The sequence below is a fragment of the Ptychodera flava genome, chromosome 18 (genome assembly GCF_041260155.1).
Source record: "Ptychodera flava strain L36383 chromosome 18, AS_Pfla_20210202, whole genome shotgun sequence".
NCBI classification, from domain to species: domain Eukaryota; kingdom Metazoa; phylum Hemichordata; class Enteropneusta; family Ptychoderidae; genus Ptychodera; species Ptychodera flava.
Genome location: NC_091945.1, coordinates 29,516,301 through 29,541,263, shown reverse-complemented (window position 1 = coordinate 29,541,263; position 24,963 = coordinate 29,516,301). Strand labels below are relative to the sequence as shown.

Sequence of the window (24,963 nt, the reverse complement as noted above, 5' to 3'; positions counted from 1 at the left end):
AGGATTTGTGCTACAACAGCGTGCATTTGGCATAAATCCTTATGATCATTAAGGATTCGAGTGCTGTAGGGTACTTTTGTAAGTAAACATTAATGACAGCTGAGTAATATCAATTATTTATCAATAATATTCAGAATCATAAATTTATTAATAACAAGGTCTGTAATACAATTGCACGAATTTGGCATGGAAAGTGATCATCATTGAAGATTCGGGTGCAGTAGGGTACTCGTTTAAGTATACAATAATGACAGAAATATTTAATTTTTATCAAAAGTATTCATAGTCATAAATTATGAGATGCAAACTTACTTATAATATAAACCAAATTAGACACAACAAGATCGACATCCCGGTCACTCAAGTCGATCAGTGTTTTCAGTAAAAATAGAAATGCAATGTTTACTGTTCGTAGTTTTTCATGTGATTCCTTTTTCACAGTAACTACTGCAATTTCAGGATTCAGGTCCAAGTTCAATATTCATTTTGCTTGTCGTTTTTCATAATTATAAACCTTTATTCCCCGTTTTTGTTTCAAAGAATTAAAATTGTAACCAGATATTTGTGCGGCGTCAACTGACTTCTGTTTCCTGCGGATTGTTTTTGCAGCAAACGTGTAGACATGCTAGCTGATATTATCAGTTACAATTGAGTTTTTTTTGTTGACTTTTATTGGACCCTTGACACTGAAAAATGATAAGGCTGCTTGCGCAAAAACGGTGAGGGTGACAGAGGAATTCAGGAGGGATTCAAAAATGTTTGGGTAGTGGGGGGGAGACTTGAAAGCTTTGAATGCCTATTGGGGACATGAAAATTGTTTAGTTCCCTTTTACCACTACTTTTTCAAATTCCAAGGTTGACAGGTAATGCAATGAAAAGTGAATAACATTTTAATGTCATCAAATTGTTCTAATGGTAGTAATAATTAAGCAAAATCTAGAACCATTGTGTCACATTTCATGCCTTTTATCTCGAAAAAATCTTAATATGTATGATTTTTCGTAAAAAACCAAACCAGTGGGCCTAGTAACAGGGCAGGAGTTACAACTATTGGTAATTTGTTTAATATTTCTATGCAATATATCAAGTACAGTTTCTTGCTGTCTCCCTATAGTATGCTGAAATATACAATATTCAGTTTGTCGACAAAGCCTGTATATATAATTATATCATACCAGTATATTGATGGCGCAAATACAGCGATATGATTGGTCGAGACGCGAAAATAACCATGGTATATTGGCGATATACCACGGCAGGCATACGCGCGAGCTCTCAGCCTGAGCAAAAATCCATTTTTGACGTTCCACGCCAGAATTTAAATGTACTGTTATGATATAATAGCAATAAATCACACCCAGCGACGGTATACCACTCGGTTTTGACCAGTTCACTTCATATATGCACTCACTATCACTCGTGCATATATGTCGTGAACTGGTCAAAATCTCGTGGTATAGGCCTACCGTCGCAGGGTGTGATTTACTGCTTAAATATACAATGCACAGTACAGATACAAATATTCTGTTGGCAAGTTGAATGCTAGACAGCTCAACATGCCATAGTTAGTAGAACAAGAACACACTTGTATAAACTGAATAAAAAAATTGTCCGTATAATCAAAGTTAATACAACTACTGCCTTGCTACTACAGTGTCATTGTCACTGCATAGCGGCAGTGACAGAGATCGATCTGACTCTGATGTAGTTGAAGAAGAGTTTGGGTAAAGTGACGCTCATGATAGTGAAATATACATAAGGTCAGACCAGAGACCAACACATAATTTGGAAGACCATGAAACTTGAGAGTTATCAGGGATTTTTGAATTTTGGCATATGAGAATAATTAGATATTAAAGAAAATATATATTGGCTTACCATGCTCGATTTGGAAATTTTAACATTCTCATCATAAAATAACACAATTAAAGTAAAACTTTCAACAGTAAAGACTCTCAACGAAAATATGTGTGACTGAATGGAATTGTTAATTTTCTACTAAATTTGCCATTATTACACGAAAAAATGTAGAGATTAAAATGTTTATTTTATGGAATACTTTAACCTTCAGTTTTGTCAATTTTGAGAAGCATCTATATGTCCTATATGTCTCATAGTTTTGAAAAATATTTTTTGCTAGGTCACTGTGCTCAGTTTTTCACTATGACAGTTTGGCAAAATGTACCAAGGAATTCTCAATTTGCATACTCTCTCATGATTGTCATTTTGACCAGAGCTGGATTAACGCAAGTCGGCTTAGACTGATAATTCCAAAAGACCCACTGATACGTTTTAAAATGAATCGATTTAAGAACTTGCCTTAAAGGAATATGGCCCTGCAAACTGATAATAACATGTAGTGTTGAACATCTGCGAGTAGACATGCCCAATAAATGTTTTATTTTTCTTTGCGCTAATCCACAATAAGTGTGCGGCTATGTGATAATGGGGGAGGGCTTGAAAAATGTTGATCCTATAGATGGGGGGACTTGAAAATTTTTGCTGGTATTGAGGCGGGGAGGATCTGAATTATAAATACTATTTCAATCACGATTCCTCCGGCGACCCCCCGCCCGCCCGCCTCCCCAAATCGTTATTTTTGAACGCAGTCTAAGTGCGAGCAGTGTAAATGACGTTCAGATCAATGGTTTGGTGATCCCAAGCCAAATAATGTTTGTAGTATGTTTGTAGTATGTTTGCACGTATATATCTATGTGTGTATGCGAGTGCTTTCGAGCATATTTGTATTTGTATGACGTACATTATAGCTGTTTTCACATGTTGAACGTGCCATTTTAGACCACATAGTTTAGAAACGTCATAATTAATTGAGGACATTTTATTTCATGAAGAAGACCTTGGACATAGAACGGGAAAAAGGCGGCAAGGCGAATAATATGTCAGTGACGTAAGTCTCTCGATCAATATTCACGTTTTATATCATTATAATGTATCTGTCCTATAACCTTGACGTAATTACTTGTTAACCTCTTTGTAATAGCGTGCAAATATCATATCCCGCTATTTCAATTTATCATATGAGACTAGTTTCGCTTACATATATGGGCAGATTACGTACAGCAATTGTCTGTAATTAAGTACTTATTTTAGAAACTTATGAGTCTTACTGAAACGAATAATTGTAAAACAGTATACTTCAGAAAGTTGCTATGTACATTATAAGTTAATATCAAAGTGTGAGTTTTTGATGATTATCAGCCGAGGTACTCTCATGAGAAAAGAAAGGAGTATACCCTCAAAGTTTGGTTTTCGAAGGAGCGCTTCGTACAATTTTATAGCCGTCAATTTATTCCTGTCTCACAGAACGGAGCCATTAGTACGTCTGCGTGGAGAAATCACGCTGTATCTGAGAGAGCAAAACACTGCCACCGGGGCCATAAATACACAGGCCGAAGAATTTCTTACTGCAGCCGAGAAAAGTAACTACGCAAGCGTTGAGAAGTTGCTGAAAAAGGTTTGACAGTGTTTAAAATATCCAACAGCTAGTAACAAACACGCTCGCTCGAGATTGAGCGGCATGCGGCACTGTCAGGTTTTTAAAAAAAACAGTGCATATTATTGAATATCTTACCACAATGCATATCATTCCCTTAGGCTGCGTTCACAAATAATAATGGGGGGGGGGGGGTGTTAAGGAATAATAATTCAAATCTTATTTCTTATCAAAGCCCCCCACCGCTATCAATACCCGCAACAATTTTCAAGTCCCCCAGTCCATATGATCAAAGTTTGTCAAGTCTCCTGTTATCATAGCCGCATATTTATTAGGGGTGCTCGCGAAGAAAAAATAAACATGTATTGGGCAGTTCTACTCGCAGATATTCAACACTACCTGTTATTATCAGTTCGCAGTGCCATATTTCTTTAAGGCAAGTTCTTAAATCGATTCATTTTAAAACGCATCAGCGGGTCTTTTGGATTTATCAGTCTAAGCCGACTTGAGTTAATCCAACACTGGCCAGGTCAATGGCACCTGCTGAAGAGCATACAAAATGACGTTCATGATAGAGTTTGCAAATTTAGAATTCCTGGCTACAGTTTGCTAAATTGTGAAAAACTGAGCACAGTGACCTAGCAAAAAAATGCTTTTTTCAAAAGTATGAGACACATATGGCTTTTTTGCTGCTCAAAATTGACAGTACTGGAAGGTTAAAATATTCCCTAAAATAAACGATTTAATCTTTACAAGTTTTTGTGTAATAATGGCAAATTTGGTAGAAAACAAATAATTCCATTCAGTCACACATTTTTTCGTTTACATTTGAGTCTTTTACCTTTCAATGTTTTACTTTTGTGCCATTTAACGATGAGAATGTGAAAATTTAGAAAATCAAGAATGGTGACCCCGTCTTTTTTCTGTCATATTTTGATTATTCTCATATGCCACAATTCAAAAATCCCTGATAACTTTGAAGTTCCCTTGTCTTCCAAATAATGATCTTTTATACAAGTATATTTCACTGTCATACGCGTCATTTCTGACATTTGGCTCAAATTCTTCTTCAACTATGTCAAAGTCAGAGCTATCTCTGTCACTGTCGATATGTAGCGACAGTGACACTTCCTATAGGCAGGAGCAGGGCAATAGCTGTATAAGGTTTAATTATTTTGACAATATTTGTGTTCAGTTTATACAGCCGTGTTCTTCATCTACTCTCTACAGCATGCTGACCTATCCAGTATTCAGCTTGCCTACACAGCTTGTGCATGTGTACTGTGCATTTGCATCATTAACAAATAACTTTCAGTCTTGACTCTAATTCAATTATCATCCAATAAATGTTTATATGTTTAAGCTTTGTCGACAAACTGAATAATGTGTATTTCAGCATACTGTAGGGAGACAGCAAGAAACTGTATTTGATATAGGGTAGTGCATAGAAATATTGAAAATATATCAACAAGTGCAGCTTCTGCCCCTTTACTTTGCCAACTGGTTTGTTCTTTTTTTCAGAAAAATCATACATATTTCCGAGATAAAAGTAATAAAATGTGACAAAATGGTTCTAGATTTTGTTTAATTACTACTACCAATAGAACAATTCGATTGCACAAATCGTGGAACTGGAAAAAGTAAAGGTTAAAGGACACCAAACAATTTTCAGCCCCCTATTTGCAGTGCAAAACTTTCAAGTCCCTCCTCCATTACCCCAAAATTTACCAATCTCCCCATGAATTCCTCCAGCTCCCTCACCTTTTCTGTGAACACAGCCTTAAGTTGATTTTTTACACTACTGTAGTACCAACATTTCCCTTTCAGAGGGTCGATGTTAACTACGCGGGAACACGACGTGGAACGCTGACGACAGCATTGTATTTGGCTGCGGAACGAAACGATTTTTACATGGTTAAATTACTTTTCGACCACAAAGCGAAGCCTCTGGATAAAGAAAGCATTCTGGGCAAGTATAGTGGAACAGTACTGAGCTGTAATTCAAAACGTGAAGACGATCATATGTGTGTCATATGTTTCACAGACGTTCATGGAAATGTATTTTGCACAGACGTGCACTATTTTGCTGCGCATGCGGGCGTTGAAATTCGCTTTTTCTTCAGCTTCAAAGCGCCAGGCGAACGTATTGTTTTGCATGATACAACATGTTTCCATTGACAAGGAGTAAAGGGTGGATTTTCAGTTTCAGGAAATTTGCGACCATGAAACATCAAACCATCAAACAATTTGTGACCTAAGTGAGATCTCACACAAGGTTTCATCGACCCTACACCGAACCCATTACTACACACAGTCCTCAGTCCATAAAGTATTTACAGAGAAGCACGAATTTTTAAAAATCACAATTATAATGGACAACAATCTCAGAACAGACGATGGAATTGTTATTTTACGTAATGTCATAATGTTACTGTGAAGAATCACTTTGGAACCTTTTCTTACTCTAAAGCGTGTTTTCGTGCAAACTTTAACGGACGAAGTAGTTGAGAAACTCGAAATCACTCAGAGTAATTAAATAGTTTACATGTGTTACGTTTATAATGTTTTCGCATTCGCTTTCCCTTCAAATTCTTTTTAAGTTGGCGCATTTTAGCGGTCAAATTAAATATCCCTCCACTTGTTCATGTTTTTGTATTTGATTCTATACTACATAAACATCATACTGCATTCATAAAGTCCTGCAGTGAAAGAAATAATATTTTCTCTTTAAAGATCCCGAGAAACATACCTCGGTCGAAGAAAAGATTCGCCTGTATGGTGCTCTGTCTAGCCCTGCGTATATCGCGATGTCTTATCTACATCTCCTGGAGGAAGAAAAAAATAAGGCATATTCCCAGTGTTGCAGATCATCCGTGAAGGACTGTGTCCAGGTAGCGTTTGAATTGGTCCAGGAGATGACGGAATTTCTGCACAGGCAGAAACTCAATATCTGGAAGGTAAACGAAGCATTCTGTTTCTTGTTAAGGTAGCGAAAGACAAACTCTTGCCCAAACTTTCCTCAATGAAACTTCAAACCATTCTCTGTCTAAATCAAGAATAAGTTACTAATGCTTGAAATTGGTTTTCATTTTGATGAGTGTTAAGGTGAAGTACTACGAATTACGTCAAAATAAAGTTGTGGTGTAATTTTCTTGAAACTTTGCACAAATATTCTTGGAAGTTGTGCAAGTGCAAAATGAAATAAAAAATTGGGGTCACCACGCTTGTTTCCATGGAAACGGACGTTAAAATGGCGTCGTTAGAAATAAATAAAAATGATATAATTCACTTAAACTAAAGAAAGCAATGATCAAACGCTTAGCAAATGAGTTAATTTTAATAAATACCAAGACTTAAGATCCATATCTATCAAATGTATAGTTTTCATGATGTTCGTGAAGAAATGTTAACATAAGTATCGATTACAAAATGACGATATAGAAATTATATCACTACTGTAACATAATTTTCGAACTTTCTTCCTGTCGCTTTGAATGGTGTCTTTTGACCAAACTGGGCGAATAAACTCCTGATATAATACAATTTAGTTTACACTTTAATAAAAGGGTGTCACCACGCTACTTTTTACAATATCTCCAGGTGAATGGGTAATTTGCGCCATATAAATGGGAGAGAAATGTTAATTTTTCGCTCATATTGAATAAAAACCAGCTTCCTAGGGGTGCAAAATATGACAAGGTTATAGGTCAATGTGTTTCTAAGACACTGGGTCAAAAAATTAGGTAAAAGCGCAATTTCAACAATGACAGGTCATGTTAAATACATGCGATACAAAATAACCATTTGCGGCAGGCTTGAGTTAAATCTGCGCAGAAAACGTTCTAAAGCGTGTGCGCGTCCGAATTCGTCGCCCTTTACCTTAAGTAAATTTCATTTGTGATAGACTACAAGATCTGTTTATTTTATGGTTTATACATGGAAATATTAACTTAATGACAGCGTGAAAATTCTGTGACAACGATATGAACTTTCGAGTTGCATGATTATCAGGTCAAAATGCCTTTTTGCGGTTTTTATGTTATCTTCTCTCGTTTTTCCACCTATTCACTCTTCTACAAGAAAATATTTCGTCATTAAAGAATACATGTTTGCCCATCATGGCTTCGTTATTGTATTCAACAAGTTTTTATGGGTGATAAAGTACTAGTTGACACAGCAACGGAAATATCTTAGATAAACATAAATTAGTATCTATATTTGTAAAATGCATATATAAAAGTCAATATTGCTCGATGACGCCATTGCGGCCTGTAGGCCATCGCGGCCTGTATCAAGCGTTATCACATGGGACTCTCGATATGTTGGAAAGTTAGACGCGTTTTTAGGTATAGCGAAATTATATAAATTCAAAGAATGTGACTTATAGAATCTCAAACACCAAGGACCTTGAATCATATTTCTCACACGAGTTTGGGATATTTTGTCTCACACGAGCCGCAAGCGAGTGTCAGACAAAATATCCCAACGAGTGTGAGAAATCTTATCCTAGTGCCTTGGTGTGTGAGATTCTTTTTCTCACATGACCACAAAATGTGTTAAATTCAAACTGGAAACATGATTAACTGTATCAGCGACTATCCTACTTCTTGGCCACCTAGTATTCCGCCGATGTGTCTCTACAGTCTCTAACGCGAACTCTGTGGCGAGTTCCAGTGCCGATACTTCAACTTAAGCTACGGACGAGATGTCCAACAGAAAAAAGGCCATATTTTCCAAGTGGCCTATGTTCACCAGATATTTGGAAAATTCGGCCGTCTTTTGTGAGTCTGTCACCAACGACGTAAAACATTATCCAAAAACGTAAAACATTATCCAAAATCGTGACAACGCTGTCGTCTGACACTGTACTCTGACCTGCTTACTTTGTAGCTCCGGTCCGTGTGTTACTCATTGTGCCATTGCAAATTATATTACCATGCCCTGCCCGTCGCATTTTGATTGGTGGAGCTGAACCATGTGACCGACCACAAATACACAGTAATGGTTTGTTTACATGCCCGTGAATATGAATAATAAGATTAACAACTCAAAGTATCGTAACTTTGTAACTTTAAAGCTCAAACGTAAATGATAATCAATCACAAAATAAAATGTAGCACTTGTAGGTCAAGTTGAGATAATTTTTTTCTGAAAACATCTCCGGATTTGCAATTTTTTTTACAGCACAGGTATGCAGATGATATTATAATGAGGGACAGCCTCTCTTTGAAATGTAGCCTTGAGAGGCATCATGGCCGCTCTGCAGATCGCACGATACGGATCACCTGAAATTTCTTGCTCTATTAATCTGTAATCATTCCTTTATAAACAAACAAAAATCATGTATAAGCATTTTGAAGAGTAATGAACCACAAGGCTGCTTGTTTGTGCAGTTTTATAGCGATAAAGAAAGCGAAACGGACATTTATTTTCCCCGTAGCTGTGTGGCCTGGTCCATAGCAACGTCATAAACATAGGGGGATACGCATATGTAGATTGATTGGCTAAGGAACAAGGGTTAAAGGCTGTGAACCCAATTCAAACTCTGTATACATATTCATGATTGGTTTTCCCGCGTTCTGTATGAATGGGAACAGTGTGGGACTATGTGAACGCGAACGACGTATTTGTAACTATGCGATGACCTCACCCCAGCATTCAGCAAACTCCATGTATTTGATACCCGGTGGTAAGATGTTTAAAGGCGGAGCCTCCCTTTAACAGGAGGCGAAGATATGGCGGCGTTCATCGTGTAAGTGGACACCAAACAGGCAACACGCAGGCACACGCTCCAGAAAATGCCACTTTTTAGTTTTCCCCGGCCGCAAAAACGCTGACAGACTGACAAGCGGTCAGCACGAAGTTGCTGCCGATCGAACTCTGTGGTTATAATCAAAGTCTAACGCGACTGGAAGACAATTTTTTAGGAAATTCCAGAGTTGGTCATGGGGAATCAATGACCGTTGGCGATTTGAACCGACCGTCAATCAAACGGTTGTATAAACTCTGTTTGCAGGATTAGCAAAAGGTGACAAAAGATTGAGACCAGTTTGTGTAATTAATGTTATAGAAATCAAACATCGTACTGGCTAAGTGTTTGACTGGGAGGAGAACTCCACTAATGAGAGAACCTGGGATTGAAAAGTGCTTTCATGAAGTTTACTGTTTATTATCTCGTGGATAAAGATTCTGTATACATTTCTTTTGAAATTGTTAGAGTTAAAGTGACGTGTAAACCCGGACGTTGTTTTGCCGCAGAAATAACTACACGGTGCGTGTCAGCGTAGCTACAGACGCAACATGCACAGACACGCCTGATACTGTGCATGAAGGGGCATTACGTACAGATACCCACGTACCCTGTAACTGTCAGTCACAGTCAGTGTATACGTGCGTGTACACTGGCGGCCATCTATGTATGAATACGGAGAGGCGAAGTCAGATTTAGAGCAAAGCTTCGCCGGTGATTTTTACCAAAAATTATCGGTTACACAAAGTAATGCAGGTCTGATCTCGAAAAAATACCCAATTGGGGTCGTCAAAGACGTGTTAACGAAAACGACGCAATTATCAACGGGACCTTGCACTTGCCGCGGTCAAAACCAACATCGGGGATTCACGGAAAACTACTAGACAGAAGTCGATTTTTTCCCTCCGGACTATGATAACACTTGCTAGGAACGCATAGAATTGACAACTTAAAAATCTATTGAGCGCTTTAACGAAAATCTGTATTTTCTTACTACGGAGAAAACCAACCAACCGTCACTTGCGAGCGCTGGGTGTGCGTGTTGGTTTGAAGCAAAATTTTCCTTATACATGCAAATTAGGTACCGAGCTCTCAGCGAGTCTCGCGAGTCTTTAAATAAATCCGGGTTTTTTACCGGTATACTTAATTAAGGCCGCATTTAGAATAATGGCGCGAGGTGTTTCAAGTACTTAATTAATATGCAACTTTTATACAACTGTTTTGCAGATTAGTTACAATATTATTTCCTTTATTCGTATCCACGTATGTACAGAGACATTACGATGCCTTTAATGATACTATTGAACGATTGACGGCTTTCTCAATCGAGCTGTTAAGCTGTTGCTATACAGCTGATGAAGTACGATGGTTCATGGAAGGCGGGTTCTACGATCACCGTCGCTGCACTTGTGAGTGCTGTTTTGGTATTTGTAAATTGGAAAGGCTGACTTCTTGTACATACGACAGAGATCCCAAACGGTTCATCATCGCAGAAAAGGCGATTCAAACCAAACAAAAAATGGTTAGTATTTCACCGCCATCCCTTACTTGCGTGCCCTGACGTATAGACGAGGTTTTGTCGCCGCAGATCGCGGGTCTAGGTGTAAGCCAATTCAATTCGATTAAAACTTAAAGAACATCGATTCTTTTGATAGCTCCCTGAAAACAATTGAATTGTATCACTAATAACATATTTACAGCAAATTTACATCATCGCAAAAGTTGCAGAAATAAGCGAACAAAGTTGGTAAAAGCTTGATTTCAAAACATCTATTCACAGCTTCATTAAGTCAATATTTAGAATAAAATACTCTGTTCTTACCTTTCCACCAGTTCTACATAATTTAATTGTCTCATTTTCATTTTCAGTTTATTGCACAATGCAGAAGTCAGAGTTTCCTGAAGAAAGAATGGTTAAAAGGACAACCGCAATGGTCTAAAAACAAGGGCATTTTTTGGAGATTATTGTACGCCATCTTCGCTTTCTTCGTCTACGGGATTCTCTATCCGTTACTGCCTCCTCACACCTTCACCCGCAAAAGCTCAAGACTTCACCGTCTGCTCTACAGTCCTAAGTCAGCTTTCCTGAGTCATTACTTCAACTACTTCTTCTTAATTGTCTCAATATTTTCCTTCGAGGTCTTGGTCTCGTATAAAGTCGAAGGCTCTGACATTAAGCTAAAGTCCGAAGTCGACTACATCCCAATACTTGTGATGGGCATAATATGGTTTGTGACCCTTAGTATGACAGAGATTGGGCAATTAATATCCCAGGGCCCTTGCTGTTATTTCAAGAACTATTGGAACATACTGGATTTGACTATTCTAGTCTGTTTTTTCATCGGCATGATTCTCGGTAATCCTGAGATTGTTGGTGACAATCCATACACTGTCTATATGAGTAAGGCCACATCCCTAACTTTTATCTTTGCCTTATTACGATTCATGCAACCCTTCTACCTTTCTTACTTCATTGGTCCAATTTTACTGATCTACACTAAGATGAGGTATGACATCGTCCGCTTTTTCTTCATCTGTGGCTACGTTGTCACAGCATACGCCCTTGCCATGTACTACTTCTACGTTGGTGTCGTACAAAACCAGTCCGAATTCACAGAGTAAGTAACTTCAATGCTACTTTATCAATTTCTCAATACCTTTCAGGCAGAGAAACGCGGGGATCTTACATGGTTAATCAAACGTAATATATGGTTTTCTTCTTTCAAGAATATCATCCAGTTTGCAAAAATGCAGATTCTTGCTCCTCTTCCTAAATCAAGCCGTAATGTGTCAAGTACAATGTCTAGTGTCTTTGTTGACGAAGGGTACAAGCTTAGCTTGTCACCGTTCTAGGCCTTGGATAATTAAACATGCGCAAGGTAAAGTGAGTTCAGCCTCAACCCTCTCCCTTAAACGAAAGTTTGGAAGTGCGATTTGATAAATTATATGAAATTGTTGAATTGTTTTGATTCGGATTTGTAAAATCGAAATCATGTTTGTCCTACATTTCACACTTTATTTCATCTGGGAGTGATTTCCAGAACTTTGGACCACAAACTGCAAAGCGCGATCGTTAAACACGTTGAAAGATCTTGATAATACCAATTCACACAACTTAATTCATTTTGGGATTATGCCTGTTGGCCTTGACCTTTTCTAACAAGTCATATAATTTCATATATTATATCATACCATTTAAAGACTTGAAACCTGCGGAATAATTGTTGACATTAAGCCTGGGCTTTATTGGAAGCCGACTTATTTAAATCAGTGAGTCATTCACTCTATCCACGATGCTTTATCCGAAACATTCCCACTCTCGCTTCATCATCGTCAACGCACTATAATTTTAAAAGCTGATTCGACATGCCACAAATTTGGAATTGGCACAGTCAAGATGAGATCTAATGAGTGAACGAGAATTTGTGTTACGATGCGAGCATTGAAAACTTCGTCAGAGCTCGTATAAGTTGTGACTGAGTTTGTTCACACATCTGGTTGACATGGTGTTCCACCATAGACAGTAGAGGGCCCCCTCCAATGCCTATGGTTCAATCGACAACCCTAGATCAAGACAAACCCAAACACAACCCCTTAGCTTAAGAACCTGTCAACAATTTTGATGTAAATGGTTAAGTTGGGTGTTGTACATATAAATGTTCTTCTTTTATTTAAGGTTTTCATCATCTTTAAAGTCACTTGTACTAACTATTTTCGGCGGAGACGTAACGGACTCGTTATCTTTTGATAAGCCATTGCCAACGAATGCGACAGATCTTCAAAAGCGTATATGGACAGTGTCAAGATATTTCAACGGTATGGGGTATATTCTATACATATTGTTTGGAATCATCGTGCTTATCGTGTTGCTGAACCTGTGCATAGCTATGATGTCTGACCGATACACACGGCTGCAGGTCAGTAAGTTTGAAATTCTAAACGTCAACCACCATTAACGAACTAGAAGCCCTTGTTTGAACTCTATAACATGTCACCACTGTTGCTGTGCCGCAATTTTATGTGCTCTGGTGTGCCCTGGCCGTTATAAAGTGGAACGGCGAGGATCAGAATACGTGAAGTAGATAAGTTGGGTGAAGTCTAAAAGAATACAGTCATTGCTTAGCTGTTGAGCGGATACCTACATACCTATAACTATATAACTATATATAACTATATATATATATATATATATATATATATATATATATATATATATATATATATATATATATATATATATATATATATATATATACACACACACACACAAAATGTATACAATATGCCCTCCCGGTTATCACCATAATGGCTTTATGGCAACCTCTGAACTCGGGCACAGAGAGTACGGTTACACATTGTTGAGGATTGAAAATATGATAATGGGTCCAATCCATGGCATATACGTCCGACACTAAGATGGTCGGGTATAAGTATTTGAATACGAACTTCTACATTGGCGACAAAACTAAAGCAAAAGCACTAAAACTTTGCTGAGCGGGTATATTTTACAACCGCGGCAAAGCCAGTGCATAGGTAACTGATTGTAATACAAACACTAATAGTAATTAATATGTAGTCTAACTGCGCCTTGTTTATCTATACTTTGTCGCTGTCAGTAAGCAGGGTGGCGTTAAATGGTACTGTCTTCAGGAAATCCATGCCAAGTTGATTTCTTATATTTATGTTTGGCAAGGAGACTTCTCATATCTAAACCCAGCACCCCATGGTTTATTAGCTCTTTATCAGTAAAATAAAGGTGCCGCTTCTATACTTTAAGGTTTTCCAGTACTTGTTGCTATTGCAGTTTCTGTTTGTATTACAATCAGTTATCTATGCACTGGCTTTGCCACGGTTGTAATTATATTCTTATAAGTTTAAATGATTTTCGTGAAATATTCATGCCTGACACAATTTTTTTATTGCTGGAGAAATACCAACCACTATCATTGTTTTTTACGTTGAAAACGAGCATGTCGAAGATCGACACCGCGTCTGTACAAAAGAACACCTTGACGCGAAATAAAGTTCCGACGCAACAAAATTGATGACATAGATGTAGATTGTCGAGACTTAGAACGATTAGAGAGTATTTTTTGCCAGGAAAGGTCTAAATTGGGCGGTGCAAACGATACATATTCACATGGAAGCGCTCTAAACACGGATATCAATTTATCGCCTTCAAATATAACAGGCTGACATCGACCTGGAGTGGAAATTTGAAAGATCGAGAATATGGTTGGAGTACATTGTTGACCAAGGATCTAATTCGAATGCACTGACGTTCGTGTTTTATCTTCTGCTGATCTGTGTCACGCCTCCAATCCTTTATTTGTACTGTCTCTGCTTTCCCGATGAACAGCATAAAAAGGAAGGACCCTCCACTGAGGTAAAGCTTCAATCATTATATTGTGGTGGCGGACACAACGGGGGCACGACTAGTTCACATTCCGAAATTTCTTTCTGAAATTTAAATCGTGAATACTTTCTTTTCGCAAAACAGCGATAATGCAAAAACAAGTTCGGCGAATTTCGGTCTTAATATAATTCCTGTTTGTTTTACAGTTTCTCCCGTCAGAAATAGAATCTTCTAAACAAGGGCTAACAACTCATAATGCTGCTACCATCCCACATTATCATGGTTTTTCGGAGAGGCAATATTTTTGTCAATTGTAACGAACGCATAATGAAATAATCATAGACGGCGGTAATACGCTCTCGTCCCGATAATGAAACTTTTAATTTCTTGTGTGTTCTGAGCCTTAAGTAGTTGCCATAAATAGTACATCAGAACTAAAGACAGAAATAAGACATTAGTGCTTTCAATGTTAGCGTTATTTTGACGCTGTCCTGTATTTTTTATTTGTTTGATGTAGTTTTCAATGATGAAAGTGACAACCAACCCAAGAGAACAAACCAGCGAAGAGGTACTGTGTCTTGCGCGTCAACACTCAATCTGATTAACATCAGATGTTGTGATGGCGATGTTTACATCTTTGCTTGTTTAAGGCTGTTCTCTTTTGCTTATAGTTGCCTCACTACATCTAACGCACTTCTGTAGAAGATCGCGTTCAAATCTCGTGTATCGGCCAGAACGACCGACATACAGGAAAGACATTTTCAACGTCACTTACCATTAACACTGTTCGAAAATGAAGCTTCTGATCAAATTTGCTTACACTCATAGCAACTGCAAGCTACCTTGAAAATCAGCAACGCCAGATTAAATAATTAAGATAGGCTGCCTGTTTAAAGTCAAAACAAAACCAAGGGAAACTCGTAACTCATCTCACACCATTCTCGCGTGCAACTCCAATCTTGTTTGAAACAATATTATTGGCTTTTGTAAAGCGCCATCTTGCATGGTAGTGGGTCATGTAGCGAGGAGACTAGCAGCTAACGAGAACGGTAAAGCACAAGCAAAGGAGAAAATGTCGCCATCTCTACATCTGATTTTATTCAGAGTGGTCTATGCGTAAACTTCAATGTTGAAGAGCGTGTCAGAGATACTCTTGTAGAATGTTTAGGACATTTATTTCCATTACCATTCAAGATTTGAAAAACCACATGGAAAGAAATGTGTGAATTCGGTGGTCACATTGTTGTCCTGTAATGTAACAACCGATGTATACATTAATCTTCTTTCAAAACTGTAATGGTTAATGGAATGACTTTGCAAACAGGGTCCGTCATAAGTATGACACAACTAACCCGTAACGAGACAATAACGTCCCAGCATAGATTCATTGGTAATGTCGAAACCATTAGGAAACTTAGTAAGGGAGCCACCAGTAATTACAGAAGTGGGCCAATGGAATTCATAGGGGTTCTGTATCTGAACATGATCATCGCCCCGTACCAAAGTTAGAAGCTTAACCTCCTTCTTTACACTATTTTCACACCCCTCGTTCATGCCTCTATTATATACTTATTCCTTGGAATGTGAGCTTGCTTTTTCACATTTCAAACACAGCAGGTCTTACTCCTATGAAAAATATACTTCTCTTTATAATTAACCAATATGGAGCACATGATTTGTGTTTAAATTCGAGTGTATTGTATGTAAGCCCTTGCATTCCCGTTTGTAGCAAACCAATTGTTTTTGTAATATTTCAATGTCAATAGTCAATTGTTTTCATTATAAACGCCCACGTATAATGAACTGACAGTTTTGGATAAAATTCCAAAACATATTTGTAAATATAAGCATATCTACCCCCCTAATCTAGTCAATTACATTATATACTGATTAAGCTTGCTTTGTATAGGGAAAATTGATAGTTTTTCCTGCACACATGCACTTTCAATCATCATCCCTCTCTGGTTGAGCGAAATACATAGTACAGTGATATTTGAAATGAGTAAATGAGTAATATATATTTGCCTATGTCATTCATGTGCACAATTCTCTTGTAAGCTCCCATACTAGGTGTGTGTATATATATATATATATATATATATATATATATATATATATATATATATATATATATATATATATATATATATATATAGAGAGAGAGAGAGAGAGAGAGAGAGAGAGAGAGAGAGAGAGAGAGAGAGAGAGAGAGAGAGAGAGAGAGAGATTGATAGATAGATAGATAGATAGATAGATATATAGATAGGTAGATAGATAGATAGATAGATAGATAGACAGAGATTTTTATTCATTGCTATTGTGTAGCAGTTTGACTAAAAATTACAATAATAGTAATGATATCTTTGTTTGTCTCAGTGTATTTCTTTTCAGGACGAAGGGAATTCACCTCCTCTTAACTTTTCAAATGTAAGTTTGGCGACTATGCTTTAATTTATTACAGCATTTCATACTTATATCGAATAAGCAAGTACAATCTTCTTTAAAGTTTACCATGATAACTTAGTGGCACAAAGTGTGAGTCATTGCTTAAACATGGTTTGACAATTTTTCTCACTGGCACTGTATTTTACGGACTGTTGAGCCTTAAAAAGGGAAGCGGTCGTCGGGGCTGCGCATGTGCGACTTTCTTGTCTACAAACAATGTATTTCATGCACTATTTATAGATACACCATGTCAACGTTACTGCAACATATAAATTTTATGATGTACATAAAGACAAACATGTTTTAACTTTCATCAATCGCCAACGTACTTTGATACAGTGTTTATATCAGTCGCACGGGTTCCTAGCAACCTTTGAGCGTATAACCTATGACCGCTTCTCTTTAAATGCACTGTGTCAGAAGCCGATCGTCTTTCATTTGTGGAATTCGAGAGGCGTATGTTCTTGTATAAGATAACTTGATATCACAAAGAATGGGTGAGCTTTTTATCGAATAGTTAAAGCGCCCATCCACAGAGTCTCTTTCAATTGTACCTTCGCTTTTTTCTTATACGACGTATATCAAAGCTCCATAAGAACTTTAACTGTCACAATCTCATAATATCATGTTATATCCATCTGATCTGTTCCAGCTGCTTAAACTCCTGCTGAAAAGATACCTAGACAAGCATGCAAGACCACTCTCTGAAGATTGAAATTCAAAGTTGAAAATTGAACAAATCAAGGAGTTCTGAATTCAGGTGATCTCTTATTGAATGATCAACAAAAAAGATGGTTCAACGGCTATTACTTTTATAGGGTACATGTAGCTTTGGTATAGAACCATTCATGTATTATGGGGAATGGGTAGGAAAAGCAGTGGTTAAGGATTTACATGTTTATATGCAAGCTCATCTTTCCTGTCCACAGATCTAACCGCCATATTGTATTGATTCAAGGAGTTATCAAATGTTAAGTATTTCGGAAGTCCAAAGCAATTTATAATATTAGAAAATGTTATCAAAATTCTATATCCGGTATTGAGATTATAGCTGTTTCGGGATTTGAAAGGAAACGAAGATCAGCACGGTTTCTATCCATGGGTTTTATAGGCTCACTGTACTGATTGAATTATGTATCAAACGTGAAGTATTTCAGAAGTCGAGAGTATTTTATCGTATGAAATACTGTTATCGAAATCTGGTTTTCGGTATTGAGATTTGTTGCCTAGAAATTGGGAACAACACTACAGAAGCCGTGATTTTACTTCAAACGTACTGGCGTTGTCTATGAAGACAGGAATGAAAATGTTGCAGAGAACTCGCTTCATTGTCGTGTACATCTAGACATGCGGCACAAGGTCAGGCAGTATTGCACCGAAAAGGAAAACTTTACATGAGTTTGTTTGTTTTGTTGAAACTGAAACTTCCCGCGTAAGATTCATAAAGTGGCATTATGTAATGTTACATTGAATAATACAAACAATACCTCGACGTAATTGGAGCCAGGTCGTCCAAACACACCACATCAATAGCAGTGTATGCGATGAAAAACACTGCCAAAGTACTACTATACCAATGTGTTTGTCAATATTTGATTTACTGTACACTTTTTATTTCTACTCTGATTGTTGAAATATGTACAATATAAATGTTTAAAAGTAATGTTTAAATATTCGGGTATAATTTTAGGCTCAGAGTTATGTTCTTTCAATCACATTTCGGCCTATCAAAGTTAGAATTTGAAGGTCAGAAGTTTAGGATATTTGTTTTCGTCGTGCTCTTTGCGTTAATGCACGTTTCGCAGATTAGGATTACAAAATATGTAAATTAAATGTCTTTTTGTAGTCAGACAGGCATCTTTCAATTCCGTAAGATTGGACAGATCCGTAAATACTTCAATAGGTCTAGATTGATAAGTTATTGTATACCTTCTAATTCAATTTTGCTTTAAGCTTTGGGGCTTTCTAGTGAAACGTGCTGAGAGGGTTGAAATCTGAGCCATTGTCAATAGCATTAGACAAAAATCGATATTTAAGACTGCGAAATGGTTGCCATGGAAACATGAGGCATCAAAACGGACGTCAGTTTTGTTCTTTCTGCCCCAAAATACCCATATGCTGAACTTTTTGAAAATTGGACCAATTATTAATCGGATTACGATAATTATGTAATTCTTAATTCATTATTATTATTATTATTATTATTATTATTATTATTATTATTATTTGTTCAGGGAAATACCTAGATTTTTATTTGTAGCTGTATTGAATATATTTCTGTTGAATGCATTGAGTTCTTAGCAGGCATCTCAAGTTTAACTTTTATAGAGCGTTGAGCATAATTTTATTCATTTTCTTCGTTTTGAAAATAATAGAAGGTGCTATGACGAGGTATTTTCAAGACAGCCATTCTAAATGGACGTCACATTTACTGTAAAGTGATGCTTGTACATGTCTTTAATATGTGGTGGGAACCATGACTAGGCCTCACGGCCCAGCCACTGATAGATCAGTCTGTGAGTCTACCTGTGAGTGTGTGGCTGAGTGAGTCGGTGTGCCTGAGTTGGACCTGTCTCCCCTTTGCCTTGTATGTATGTCCTGTTATACAGCATCGTGGCTGTCTGATACCGACATTATAAAGAGCAATGACATGATATATAATACTTTGATTTCTACCTACATAAGAAAAGATACAGAAGTCTGATAGCCATTTTTGCAAACATTTTTGTTATACAGAGTGTGGGCAAATCACAAATCGTCCCACTGTGCTTGGATTGCCAAGAGCTATGTGTGTTCTCACCTTAAGACTTATAAAAGTATGTCAGCACTTTTGCAGCTGATATAAAAAGGGGAACTAGAATCGCTTTGATGAGAAGGAATAGACAGGAACAAGTGAGTTAGTCAATAAGAGTAGTAAATAAAAAAATATGGATCGCTTCACAAATTTGCGTGTAATCCTTGCTGCAGGGGCCATGCTAATCTTCTCTGTATCGTTCCAATTTTATTATATGTGCGGCCTAAGCGCACACACTCTTTCAGGCTAGACAATGTCTATATAACCAGCTTTTTGATATTAGAAACTTACTAAACGGTGCGGTTTAGAACGTATAGTCAACGTTTCTTAAGATATACATGTATAGCCCAGAACAATAGCTATTGAACGTGCTGTATGAGCGCGCAGAACGTTATTGTTTGAGTGTGATCTGATTGCGCATGCGTCATGACAGCGTGAAATGCTGACAAGGACTGCTAAGATGCCTTGACCCCTTTAAAAATATCAAATTGCAATCCAGCACGATCATGCCTATGGTTACATACAGCCCTAAGGGCAGAGTCCATTTTCACGTATAAACGTCTGCGGACTTCGAACAAATATCCAGTTTGGTATCATTGACAATTATCTAATCAAAATAGAATTCTATTGGAATGTACAGGCAAAATGTCAATGACCTCTGATTTCAAACTTTTCAGATTTACTAATGCTCCTTTTACTGAAGAATTACGAAGATTGGCAGCCAAACTAAAAAATAACTAAGGTTTTGGTAAAAAAAATTATTATTAATATATTTATCAAAAACAGTCCAGACATCTTCCTCGAGATCATAGTTGGTTTATTGGATACCGGTTTAGTTCCTAATGACTGGTGCATCAGCGTTTAAACCTCTGTACAAAAGCAAAGGGTAAGTTGATGATCCAGACAATTACCGAGGTATAATACTCTTTAGCTCATTTCATTGGAAAAGTTTTTACGTCTGTCCTTAATGCCTGCCGAAGTTGGTATGCTGAGAGCACTGGTATGCTGAGCGAAGAACAGACTTGTTTTAGGGAAGGTTATAATGCAATTGATCAGATCTGCGCTTCAAAACATTTAAATTTGTATTTTTTCGTCGCAAATGGGTTTCTGCGCCTTTAAGTTGATTATAAAACAAGCCCCTGACCTTATTGATGGAGGTTTTTTGGAAAAGCTTACAAGCTATGGCATAAATGGCACGGTTATGAACTTAATTTACAATATGTACGATCCAAATCGTGTATGAAAATGGTGGCGCCTTTTCAGAGTTATTTACTTGTAATGTATGTTGGTCTAAGACAAGGAGATAATTTGTCAGCCCTGTCAATTGCTATTTATTGGATGATTATGGCTCTGCTATATTAATGGTTAACGCTGAGTAGGAGCACGGAGACCTTGACCACGTCTACTAATCTGTGCATGCTAATTCACAATAGTCTCATATCACAACTCTACTTCAGTCAGTCATTTTCCCCTTATCCTGGGCCCCAGGCCAATCAACCGATATCTGCCCTGCCTGACAAACAAAACAAAAACTAAAACCAGCTCCCCGCAAGCTAAAATATGTCCCCTCCCCAAGCAAAATTAAAATTTCCCCTGCCCTCAAAAATAAAACGCTCCCGGAATACCTTTTTCATTAAATAGCTCCGTTTGCTGCACCTGTTCAGTAATACATAAACACTACACTGATGAAAGCCAGATCTGCCCCATACTCGTTATCACAATATCATAAGCATGCCATGCATACTTGCATGACACCAATCTGATACCAAATATGATCATTGCCCATCAGCCACCAGTGCTAACATTCCCCTGCTCATTTCTACGTTGCAGCTATTTCAACTTCCTCCATACATGTTGTGAACTAGTCAAAATCTCATGGTATACTGTCACTGTGTGTGCTTTATTGCTTAAATAGCCGTTATATTTTACTCATTTGAACACAAATAATCAGAATGTCAGCAAGGATCACATTTACATGAACTGGGCCGCAAACAGAACAAGATCTGCTCCATCCGCTGATCCGAGCGAATACTGGCAGGAGGGATTGCAGGGGATCATCTTAAATTACGCACACTGACTGTAATGCATTATAAGGTTTCATGGTAGTATCAATTAGGCAAAAGAGTGAATCCAAGAGAGTATCATATGTCTGTTGCACTTATCCATGTATGATCTAGGCATGTTTAATCATGTTAGAGCATATTAGGTCATTGACACTTCATGCACATTAGGTTCAACTTCAAACACAGTTTGTAACGTGGCGACAGAACACGATGCTAGTTTCTTAGCCCTAGCACATCTATAATGGGTTAAATCAACTAGGGGAAGCTGCATCCGCTATCATAATCCAGTAAGCTTATATATATCAATGTTGCAAGATGTGATTGTAGGAGGGAGGCACGGCATGCCGTTGCGCTCATTTCAGGTGATTTATTTAAATAGAGGAGATTCGCGCACTCATGCACTCTGTAGATAATTACTAGGATCAACCAATGGTCTGCCCACCATGCTTATGCAACCTGGCGTGGGCACAACCCTTCAAACACATCAATACGCATGTGGTACATTCCGCACTTTGCCTTATAGTCGGACAATGTTTCATTAACTAGAACCACATCTATCTGCACAATGCCTGGGCCTGCTTCCTCTCCGCAGACTGGAAAGCTTAGCTTTCTGGGGGTCTCATAGGAACATATGTGTATGGGGAGCGTGCAATGAAAACACACATGGTAACATAGCTATCTATCGACAATTCTGATATTGCCTTAGGGAGCCGTCATTATTTATGGCCTGGGGGGGGGGTCGGAGGAATTGCTTTAGAAACTCCAAAATTTCGAGTAACCCCCCTGCCAACCATGACATGTTTGAGTACCCCTCTCTCTGCTACATAAATTTTGAGTGACCCCCAAACAAAAAAGAAATTGGGAAAGTTAAATATCTATACAGTTAAATGGATTGCTGCTGCTACAGGCCCTGTACAGACCCTGATTAAACCCTGTGGTACAGGTCTGCGTTGGAAAGGGGTTCCATTTCTGTGACATGGGCTGATGTACAGGTCTGTGTATAGTGCTCTGATGACATGCAGTGTTCTCCGTAGGATTGTTTTACAAGAGGGCGAAGATGTGGTGCGAAAGCACCACAAGCGACCGCGCAACGGGGGAGATCAGGAGGGGGTGTCCCCCTCCTGCCGTTGAAACTTTTGAAAAAGAGAGATTAAAATGGTGTTATTTGGTGGCACTTGGGGAGTATTTTTTTCAGATTTTTTTCTTACAAACTCAAAGGAACAGAAATCTAAAACAGTACTCTGAAACTTATATTCCAGTTCACTGATTTCATTGAAGATTACATTTTTTGAAAACGAAAAAATAGCGACAGACATACATTTATTCACATTTATTATTTATTATTATTTTCTTGCCATAAAAGATTGGTTTGTTGTCAAGGCATTCAACTGGTTTTAAACTTTATAGAATCAGAATTAGCTTGCTTTACACATTTTCCCCTATCGGTAACCTATACAATGTAGAATATAGAAAGCAGACGTTTCTCATTAATTTTCAGGCAAGTATATCAATCTTTAATCAGGAAATAAAAGTACTCAGTACTAGCCTCTAACATAAGGCTTGCCACGTCCAATAGCTGATCATTTTCGTCTGAAGATCACAATAACGTGAAACACATAGTGTAATGGGATTTTAGTTTCTACTTGAAACGACCTGTATTATGATATATATATATATATATATATATATATATATATATATATATATATATATATATATATATATATATATATATATATATATATATATATATGTGTGTGTGTGTGTGTGTGTGTGTGTGTGTGTGTGTGTGTACATATACTGGGTATGAAGCATACATATTGCTGTTCTTTACTCTTATTGTTGTATTGATTCATAACTTCACTAGATGCTTCAGTAGATATCAACAAAATTGAGTTGCCCCCTTCTTTTTCTCCACTTTTGAGCAACCCCCCTTGTAGCTTTCCATTTTTTGAGTGACCCCCTCAGATTCCTCCGACCCCCTAGGCCATAAATAATGACGGCTCCTTTACCTTAAAAGCCTATAATACCGATGACAGACACATGACCTGTGGTATTGTTGTGCCATTACATACTGGTGGCATTTAATGTCTAAACAATGATCGAAAAATAGGGACACTGGCAAATAGTAAACAAGTGACGACGAGACACGACAAATAACATATTTCTGAAAAAGAACTGTGGTCATGTAACATTACTGGAATGTGCCATGACACTGCTGACAATGGCCGTTATCTGCGACCACCACAGTCTGTAATCACTTGGAATTATTCAGGGACAGTTATGCAATCGCTTTTACTCACTGTAATAGTGATAAACTTATTTAGCGGCGCTATTTGTACAGAATGTCGATTCCAGCGATTTTGTCAACAAACTGCTGGCAAAATGTATCACAAAGACACACTTTCAGAGACAGATTTTGACGTGTAAAACTCCACACCAATGCTCTGCGGGTTTATCATTTGCAAATAATCACTTTGAAATATTGTTGTTTACGCTGGTTTCAGTGAAAATCGAGGATTTAATTTTTCAGTGAAGGAAAGGCGATTTTGGGATGGTGTCTCTCCAATCTCACAAAACGCTTAAGTATCGGTCGGTTGTGTCTGAGTTAAACTTTCAGTGCACTTATAATGGGCCTTACTACAAAAGATCTTCACAAAACTAACGTGTTCCCTTCTAATGCGGCTACATGTACCTCGGAGGTGGTCTATGCTTCAAGACACTACATGCTATCTAACTGGATGGGATGATCCAGACTGACCTTTCCCCTTAATTTTATATTCAAATTTGCTGTGGTAGATTGACGAACCTGGGTTTCCGTGACCATTAACCCGCATGACTGGGGTCAACCTTAATGAGTGATATCACATTATTTCCACATCAATGGATTGTATTGAGTTCGAAGTTTCGCTTGCGGAGGCGGAGATCTCACCCGTGACCTTCCGCAATCGATTGAACCTTTTAAAACCAATTACTTATAGGTAGGCAGTCCGGGTTATGTCCATATAGAGAATAGTTGGAAAGAGCCAAAGGCGCACCGTTTATGTAATAAAGGTTAAGGCAAGAACCAATCTCATATGGTATATGTAATGAGGTTTAAAG

At 37.7% G+C, this 24,963-nt stretch overlaps 1 protein-coding gene, 1 long non-coding RNA gene and 1 other non-coding gene across 3 annotated transcripts; 2 read left to right on the top strand and 1 right to left on the bottom strand.

The window, feature by feature from the left end:
- The first annotated feature begins 2,851 nt into the window (after positions 1-2,851).
- On the top strand, positions 2,852-5,702 carry LOC139117327 (uncharacterized). The gene is made up of 3 exons (XR_011548497.1): positions 2,852-2,908; positions 3,325-3,475; positions 5,282-5,702. It is a non-coding gene; the product is annotated as an uncharacterized lncRNA (long non-coding RNA).
- Positions 5,703-5,805: 103 nt separating this feature from the next.
- Positions 5,806-18,172, top strand: LOC139117326 (short transient receptor potential channel 4-like). The gene is made up of 8 exons (XM_070680342.1): positions 5,806-6,411; positions 10,477-10,725; positions 11,073-11,821; positions 12,880-13,120; positions 14,395-14,589; positions 15,077-15,127; positions 16,936-16,986; positions 17,657-18,172. The coding sequence occupies exons 1-8, from the start codon at positions 6,262-6,264 to the stop codon at positions 17,717-17,719; spliced, it is 1,749 nt and encodes a 582-aa protein (XP_070536443.1). The 5' UTR covers positions 5,806-6,261; the 3' UTR covers positions 17,720-18,172.
- A 1,753-nt stretch (positions 18,173-19,925) lies between these two features.
- On the bottom strand, positions 19,926-20,031 carry LOC139118018 (U6 spliceosomal RNA). Its single transcript, XR_011548620.1, has one exon. It is a non-coding gene; the product is annotated as a U6 spliceosomal RNA (small nuclear RNA).
- Between the last annotated feature and the right edge of the window lie 4,932 nt (positions 20,032-24,963).

Bases quoted from the DNA above. Each gene is read 5' to 3' on its own strand.
- LOC139117326 (XM_070680342.1), top strand. From the start codon at position 6,262: ATGTCTTATCTACATCTCCTGGAGGAAGAAAAAAATAAGGCATATTCC. The intron at 10,726-11,072 runs GTTAGTATTTCA...TTTCATTTTCAG, and splicing joins TTCAAACCAAACAAAAAATG to TTTATTGCACAATGCAGAAG. The intron at 15,128-16,935 runs GTACTGTGTCTT...TGTTTGTCTCAG, and splicing joins GAGAACAAACCAGCGAAGAG to TGTATTTCTTTTCAGGACGA.